Below are 9089 nucleotides of genomic sequence, written 5' to 3'. Positions count from 1 at the left end.
TATATATATAAAATAGAATAAGTATGTCCCCATTTATAGCTGAGTTAATGTTTATGTCTGTGTTTGTGGATGCATGTCTGTAAATTATGTTGATGTCTTATTTTTCTTTCTGCAGAACCGCATGCACGAGTCCTTGAAGCTGTTTGACAGCATCTGCAACAACAAATGGTTCACAAACACCTCCATCATTCTCTTTCTCAACAAGATGGACATATTTGAGGAGAAAATTAAGAAATCTCCCTTAAGTATCTGCTTCCCAGAGTATACAGGTAAACTCAGTACCCTGCCGTTTAGCAATGCGAGCAAAGGAAGAAAGGATGAGGCGAGGATTGTAGAAAGACATTCTCTCCAGATGCCAATTAGCACAATAAATCTTCAGGAAAAGAACCATCCTGTTATTTTATTCCTTTTGGATGGATTCACACCCCTAATCTGGACAGCTTGCATTTCTGTATTCTCCAGCACTGAGGGGAAAACAGCCAAAACAGTCACCTGCTATTCCCTGTTCATTTTTATTTTGTAGCTCTGAGCTTTTCATCTTCCTCCATAGCTACTCTTAAACACTTCCTCACCCATTATACTGAATGATAGATGGAAGACAGGCTGCACAAACAATCACAAATAAGTTTGAGATACAGAAAGAACTTTCCTGAGAATGTGCTGAGTAACTGTAGTTGGCAGAAGAAATTTTCGCTGCCTGAGGAAATGTATCTCAGTATTTGCTCAGTATTTTTTTCTACTGTCTGAAGTTTTGATGACTTTGAATCAAAGCTGATATATATTTTCTCTGTGTGTTAGTTAAGAGTATACATGACTGATAGATGATGACTTGATCATCCAAAAAGATTTTGTCTTGGCTATAATGTCAAGGGCAATCTTAACACTAGTTATGAAATATATTTTATATACAAATAATTTTTATAAATTTAAATCTAAATGAACACTGTTTCTGACATATCTGCAAAATCAATTGGTACAAGGTATTCAGTAATATTAATAATATTAATATTGATAAATGTTTTTAGTATTAGTATTAAGTATTAAATAAATGTTTTTAGTATTAATATTAAATAAATGTTTTTAGTATTAAGTATTAAATAAATGTTTTTATTACTTTGTAAAAAAATATATATATATAATGTGCGCAAACCTTTTTTTTACTTTACTTTAGTGTTCAGTTTTCTGTTTTTATTCTCTTTTGCTCCCTATCCAAATTTTTTGTTTATTTAAAATATTGGCCTGTTTTTTTATTTATTCTTCCTTTATTCATCTGCTGCTTTTCCATCCTTACCTGACTCATCCTGTGCTGCAGGTTCAGACAAGTTCATGGAAGCGGTGGGCTACATTCAGTCCCAGTACGAGAGTAAGAACAAGTCAGTCGACAAGGAGATCTACTCGCACATCACCTGTGCTACAGACACAAACAACATTCAGTTTGTCTTCGATGCTGTCACTGATGTCATCATCGCTAACAACCTGCGCTTCTGTGGCCTTTACTAACCCACAGTGATACCCAGCTCTTTCACAACCCCTGAATACAGTGCCAACTGTTGTCAGATATGTGACATTTTGTCTTTGTTTTATACTTCTAAATGCCTCCAGTTGTGTCCATCTCTGATAGTTCTCACAGAGCTTTTCTTTAATTTATGTGGTAAATTTAAACCGTAGGTCTGAACTCAACTATTAATTTTTGTACATTGTTACAAAATATAGGAATGTTCTTTGAATGTCCTTCTTGACACTTTCCTGGTGTGTTAGAGTGAGGTCAGGAGATACTTTGAGTAAAAATTGGTGCCAAACTCCCACTACTTCCTATTTATTTCTATTGTAACTGAGCTTGTAAAGTCAGACATATTCTTTTGTCCTTATTACACAGTATGCAGATACATAATTAGAGATTCAATGAGGTTATGCGGCGATATTTTAAATTCCAGTGACTATGTAAGTGGCACTATAATGATGTTCTATTCACATGCATTATTTTCAAATGAATGCATTATGGGATATGAATTTCGGTGAATATTCACAAGCTGGCTCATATTACATGTGTTCTGAGTTAGCAGCAATCTCAGAGTGTTGATGAAACACTAGGCTTGACATTTACTTGGCATTTAGAAGAGAGTGCAAATGTCCAATGCCCTGAGCCAAACCACAAAAATGTTAGCCTCTTAGCATCCTAAAAAAACAACAGGACGTGTTACTCTTCAAAATTGGATTTTGGACCTTTTAAACCAGACACCCAGGAAATTCCAAAGATACAAAATCTTCCTTATTTGTTAGCGTTTTGCATTTTGTTGAGACAAAGCTGATTTATGAAGAGAGAATAACTAGATTTATATAACATATCAGATGCATCTATATATATCTGCTGTACATTAAAGTTTGGGGTCAGTACGATTTTTTTTTTTTTAACCACGGCTGCATTTATCTGATCAAAAATAAAGGCATTCATTTTACTATTTATTTAACTTTTCTATTTTAATATATTTAAAATTGAAGTGATTCCTGTGATGGAAAAGCCAAATTTTCAGCAGCCATTACTCTAGTCTGCAGTGTCACATGATCCTTCAGAAATCATTTTAATATGCTGATATGGTGCTCAAGAATCATTTCTCATTATCCATATTGAAAACAGTTGTGCCGTTTAGTATTTTTATGGAAAATACATCTTTCATTATTCTTTGATGAATAGAAAGTTCAAAGAATAGCACTTGAAATAGAATTTGTAACAATGTTAAAGTCTTTACTGTCACTTTTGATCAGTTTAATGCATCATTGTTGAGTAGAAATATTAATTCCTTAAAAAATGAAACTGACCCCAAACTTTTGAAAGGTGTACACACACATGCAACAACTGGAGTAATATGCTTCATATTAGTATGACTGAAGTAATAGAATCAAAAAGCTGTCTCACTACACATTGTCTGCTCTTTTGTTTGTAATTCAGTCTATGTTATACTTGAAATCTTGTTTGATTGCTGGCCGCAGTACACAGTTCTAACAGTTCAGTTCGAGACAGTTCTAACTGAATGTAACAAGTACTAAATGGACCGGAGCTGAAAAGACTCCTTGGTCTGATGAGCTCTTGCTTTCCTTAAGAATAAGCACATACGTGCCTTGCACTGAACTGAGACCTTGACCATTAGGCCAGCTTTGAGTATCTGTGTATGTGAAAATACAGATCTGTAATTGACAATAATTCACAGTGCCATATATGTTTTGGATGTTTGCTGCTATATGTGTACAGTGCTTCTTAATGTTCATCTCTTCATAGGATCACTTTTGTCGGTGTGTGAATTATACAGTGACTTTCATGAAGGTTGACTTTTAAATGCTTTTTGGCTTTATTTGTCTGATGAAAGGTATTTTTAATCTTGTGCAGCACAAATTGTAATTTGGCACCAGAAGCACAACATGACTAAATTATCTAAAAGACCCTTTTGAGTCCTATTTTTTATTTTTTTTATTTGAATGAGACTCCCTCAGCCTTTTGCTTTAACTGTCTTTGAGAGGTTCAAGCATCATAATATGCACCCTGACTTGAGTAAAACATCATATTGTCTGACCTTTAAACCTCAATCAATTACTAGCTACTGTTAATCTATGAGAAATATGATTGAATTTAATCACTTGCTTCAGACAGCCAAAAGACAGTGATTCCTTTCATAAACCGAAAAGCCAAAACCGTAACCATAACTGCACAATTGATTTAATTAAATCATATACTGTCTGAAGGTTTCCTTGATGTCTGCATTGTGCCAACTATGAACAGTTAATGTGTTATTATAAGGCCATCGTCAGTACTAAGCAACTTTCAGTCATTGTTCAGGTCCATTATTGGTCAGTTTACTGTACACACATTTAGAGATTATATAGCCACATAGTGACTTTCTTTATAGAAGCCAAACAAAAAGTGTAAAGGGAAAGCAATATCATTTTCAGTAAAGTCCTTTGACCTTTATCCCAGTTTGATGGGCCATAAAATTTAGATTATTATCTTAAAGAATTACGAGTAATGAGACGGATGGCTAATGTACATCAATTGTCAGCGCAGACACTTGGCTAATTAGGTCAGTGGCCAAGGTAAAGAAACTCAAGGGTAATTGAGTCTGTCCGTTGCTGAGGGACAAAGGCCAATTTGTTCCCTGGCTTGTAGCAATAGTACAAATAACTGTTGGTGATGTATCCAGACTCCTTTCATCAGACTGACTAATGTGATAAGTTCAAGCGGTACATTTTTCTAATGTAGCATAATTTACTCTAAATGGTACTTAAATTTGAAATAGTGAGTTCCATTGTAGTGTTTAATTCATATTTGAGTCTAATTAAATACAGCAGGACCCGGCAGATGGGAGCCATGCTCTCCTATCACACATATTACTGTAATCTCACTGTCCATCACTTTTTATTTGTTTGTTATTGTCAAACTGCTGTAATTATTGTTTGTATGTGTGTCTCACTGCTGTAATTATTTATTGAACAATGGATGTCTATTTATATTACATTAATTATTAAAATACTCATGATTTCCAGTGTGTGGTGCTCATTTTAAGTCCTGCATCTTCTGCAAGTAAACACAGATTGTGAGTGCTGTTTGTATTATTTTCTCTGCGTAATTATAATATTTGTGGTGAATCATCACTATTGGAGTGGAGCAGATATTAATAATTTCACCAAACTGTCACCAAGAATTTGAAATCACATTGCTAATGCAGGTTGAAACAATAGTTTCTTTCTTTATCATCAGTTGATGTTTTGCTTTTTATGGGCTTGAGCTACTGTAGTTGCTTATCTTGACTCTTGCTGTATGTATTTCTCCACTAAACTTTTTCTGGTTTTTCTGTCTGCCTCTTTTTCTCTGTCTATCCTCTATTCTGGTTTCTTTTCCTCTTGCAGAATCGAATGCACGAGTCTCTTATGCTGTTCGATTCCATCTGTAACAACAAATTCTTCATTGACACTTCTATCATTCTCTTCCTCAACAAGAAAGACCTGTTTGCTGAAAAGATCAAGAAATCTCCCCTGAGTATCTGTTTCCCTGAATACACAGGTAAGAATGATTCCTGTTGTTATGAAGCCTATGAAAATGTACAGATTTTAACTCTCGTAACACAGAAGGATGTTTCTGATTGGTCAAGTCAGGGTTAGTGATGTCGGAAATCCATTAGTTTGGATTCACAGTATGAACACTAGACTCCGAGCATCCTACATTTTGAAGGCACTGTAATATGGGAGGTAAAGGATGGAGCAGTGCTGCTCAGAGCAGTAGCTGAATCTTGCGTGTGCAGTCATGGGTAAAAGGTGGGCACAGAGAGATGTCTGCAGGTCTGTCAAACTCTCTTCCAGCAGAATACAATTCACTGCCTCCGTTAGACCCGTTCCTGTTCGGCAGCACCCTCAGTGTTGCTTTCATGTACAATGGCCCCAAAAAGCATTTGGTCACTCTAGTCACACTTAAAAATGTATTTGCATTATACACAAAAATATCCAACCAAAGTTATTTCTTAAAAAAAAAATCACACTTTTAATTACACTAAATTTTAAATAATATTAATAATTAAATAATTAGAAATTAATAAAATGTTTAAATAGTATTTTAAGACAAAAGTATTTGGACAAATGTAGTGTATGTAATAAATTCATTATAATCAACATAAAATAAATGGATTGAATATAATAATAAATTGATCATGAAGTAAATGATTGAATAAATAATATCTAATATATCATTATCTTAATATATTCTGCAAAAACTGGGACAAATATTTTGACAATTACAGTGTTAAACGTTATTAAAGATATCTCCATATCTTTATACATTGTTCAGAATTAAGACAAGTATTTACACAATTATGGTATATGTATTAAATGTATAGTATATGTATAAACTAATAAATTAATAAACAATATACAGTATCTCAGCATCTTGATATTTTGTTAAAAAAATTAACAAAATATACAATACAATTAAATTTGTAAATTAATTGTAGTGAACTAATAAGTTAATTATTAAATGTAATTATAAGTTGATAAATGCAATATCTCAACATCTTGATATATTGTTCAGTGTTGTTTGTGTCCATAATTAATAAGATAAAGTTCATCTGTGGTTACTCTACTAGGACATCTGAGAAAAGCATTGTCTAGTATTACATGTGCATCATACATAACCAAGATACAGCAGCATCTCAATGGGACTCTTACTTCATAAGGAGCCAAGTTAAAGAATGCATGGCTTTTAGAGAACAGAAGAGAAGAGACATTTTTGAATGTCAGAAGTCACCAAGGTCATTTTTGGGTTAATGAGCATTTCGAGTGACAAGCACAAAGCCGATTTGAAGATCAGAGTACCACTTTTATGCCATTTTTAATTTTGGCATAATATCAGAACCTCTTTCTCTCACATACTCATTTGATCTCTGTATCCCTCCGTAGGTCCAAACACCTACGACGATGCAGCTGCTTACATCCAAGCACAATTTGAAAGTAAGAACCGCTCGCCTAATAAGGAGATCTACTGTCACTTGACCTGTGCCACAGATACAGGAAACATCCAGGTGGTGTTCGATGCCGTGACCGACATCATCATTGCCAACAACCTGCGAGGCTGTGGCTTGTACTGAGGCCCGCCCCCTCCCTCTCGAGCCACTTCTTTGGAAATGATTATTATTGAAAATGAAAGTTGGTAAATAATGATAATGATAATTTTAAAATAGGCATATACAAATATATAAATATATTATATATATATATGAAATGTTTTTAGTTTGTCTTTCAAAGAGCTGCCAACAGAACTGATTTCTTATAGAAACCCAGCCTTTATGGTTTTAGAACAAAGTTGGGACCTTTTTTGTGTTGTTTTTGTTTTCTTTGCTGTCGTACGTTTCGTTCTCCCTCGTTTTCCACTGTGTCTTTATCATTTTAACTAAACAACCCTCATTTTTTTTTTTTGATAAATGTTTTCTTTGACTATTTTTTTTATGTTTTATGTCATTGTATGTATATTTATTACACAAATATCAGTCAGGGGGATGACCTGTACATGTTTGCCTGGCTATATGAATTTACTTTGACGATAATGTGACGATAGCTAAATCCATGGTTATGCTAGTCTTGAGCACTATGGTTCAAGTCAGTTGTAGCGTGTCTTTGTTTCAGATTTTTAATCACTAGTACCGTTCCATATCATAGAGAATGGAATCACCAAGGCTTTTCTTACGTTTCGTCTCTACCCATCCCCGTCACTTCCGTAGGTCAGCTCTCTGGGGAAGGGCCTGGGCCGCTTGGCATGTGACCCCGGGCCTGTCGAACCAGTACGATGATTGCAAGTGTCATATCAGTGCCAACCTTCTGAGAATGACGTGTCTGGGAATAGTACTAGGAACACTAGGTCACTGTTATGAGAACTTACTAACATTCGTCTTGTGAGGAACTTTTGCTTTTGTATTGTTGTTGATTAATTTATTAATTTATTTATTGATCATCTGTCCCACACACTTCCTTTGTACTTACTACACCTCGTCCATTTTTCTACCTCTCGTCCGTCCGTTGTCACCCTTCCCTCTTCATTCCTCCTTTTCCCCAGGTTTCTTCCTGTTTTAGTTGGCTGGGTAATGGAGTCCCCGTCACTGATAGCATGACCTTTGTATAAAGAAACTGCTTCACATAGCTAATGGTGCGAAAATAAAGAATAAAACAAAATAAAAAGAACAAAAAAAGAGGAAAAAAAGAAAACATGGAAAAGACAGACACAGCAAAAAAGAATGGGCATCATGTGGGCGGGGTTACGGGGTGGGCGGGTAGATGTGGGGCTCAGGGAAACGATGTGGAGGCTTACAGACGAAGGTCATTGGGCTGTCAGTCTTTGTAGAAAGCTGTAGATCCTCCAATTCTAGAATCTTTATGAGTAGAAATAATTGGGAAAAAAAACGAAAAAAACAACGATGACAATAATATCAAACGACAATGATGATAACAACACCAATATCAATGATTATTCTGTAATATCATTAAAGGTATATTTCTTGTGCTTTGTAGCTACAGAACTTTTTTTCCCCTCTCTCCCCCTTTTTTAAAAAAAAAAAAGAATTTTGCAAGGGTTCCTGTGATCCACTCTTGAAACGTTCTTACTGACTTACCCATGTTGATGTTGATGAACTGTACCGATTCTTTTTGCCTGTTCGCCCTGCATTGCAATGTCTTTACTTAGCCTGAATTACAGTATATGTATTGATTTTTTTCATTTTTTTTGAACGAATCACTTTTTGGTGGCACGGCTCTGCCCCCTGTGCTGGAGAGGGCGGGGCTGTGCACGGCTGTACAGATTCATGCGCTTTCTCTTGGTTTTTTGAGAATTGTACTCAAACACCTTCCAGGTCTGCATAGAAAAGCACAGCTCTCACCTATCACACGTAGATTTGGAAAGATGTATCTCTCCTCCCTCTCTGCCTTCTCAGTTTGAAATTCAAAGAAAAAGAGAAAAAAAAAACTGTACAATTACCTTCACCACCGTTGATTTTGATTCTCCTTCCCTTCTTTTTTTAAGCCTTTCTTTTTCTCTCCAAGTGAATGCTTTTGTGCTGCTTTTTCTCCCTCTTCTTTAGTGAATGGTTGTTCTTTCATGTGGGATGTTCGTGCTGGAAAACCAATCGAATGTAGTGTTTACATTAAAAGCCACAGTTTTCATGACTACAACCTGGAGCTTTTCACTTTTGATTGTTATTCATTCCATTGCTAAACTGCATTGTCGTTTATGTATTTCACCGATTGCTCAAATGAATGAGGCCTCCAATGAGACGATACAGATACCATCAGAGATCAGTTAGCGTATGAACGAAAAGATGCGTTAAGGTAAACTTATCCACCATTAATCCAATACTAAAAGGACAGACAGTATTCACATGATTAAATGTAAGGTGATCTGTTTTAATTTAACATAAAGTACTACAACCTATTCACCAATGTGTGCTATATTTACTATACAAACTGTCAACATCTTATTATGCAATATAGGGGACATGGAGGAAGTGCGCTTGAATCCCAAGGGAAATAATTATGTCTCTGTGCCTCTTAAGTGTGTCTTCAGCCAG

General features: G+C 35.3%; 2 protein-coding genes across 2 annotated transcripts in view; both read left to right on the top strand.

The window, feature by feature from the left end:
• Positions 1–8694, top strand: part of LOC107690384 (guanine nucleotide-binding protein G(o) subunit alpha-like) — a 114657-nt gene extending 105963 nt beyond the window's left edge. Inside the window, exons 7-8 of the mRNA XM_016488716.1 lie at positions 4897–5050; positions 6436–8694. Coding sequence (XP_016344202.1) covers positions 4897–5050; positions 6436–6623 — 342 coding nt within the window. The 3' untranslated portion in view covers positions 6624–8694. The remainder of the gene's footprint in view (positions 1–4896; positions 5051–6435) is intronic.
• LOC107690385 (G protein alpha o subunit-like) lies at positions 122–1697 on the top strand. The gene is made up of 2 exons (XM_016488717.1): positions 122–269; positions 1313–1697. The coding sequence occupies exons 1-2, from the start codon at positions 122–124 to the stop codon at positions 1498–1500; spliced, it is 336 nt and encodes a 111-aa protein (XP_016344203.1). The 3' UTR covers positions 1501–1697.
• Positions 8695–9089: the final 395 nt, after the last annotated feature.

The sequence above is a fragment of the Sinocyclocheilus anshuiensis genome, unplaced genomic scaffold (assembly GCF_001515605.1).
Source record: "Sinocyclocheilus anshuiensis isolate Anshui unplaced genomic scaffold, SAMN03320099.WGS_v1.1 scaffold609, whole genome shotgun sequence".
Classification (NCBI taxonomy): domain Eukaryota; kingdom Metazoa; phylum Chordata; class Actinopteri; order Cypriniformes; family Cyprinidae; genus Sinocyclocheilus; species Sinocyclocheilus anshuiensis.
This window is presented reverse-complemented; position numbering and strand designations above follow the sequence as displayed.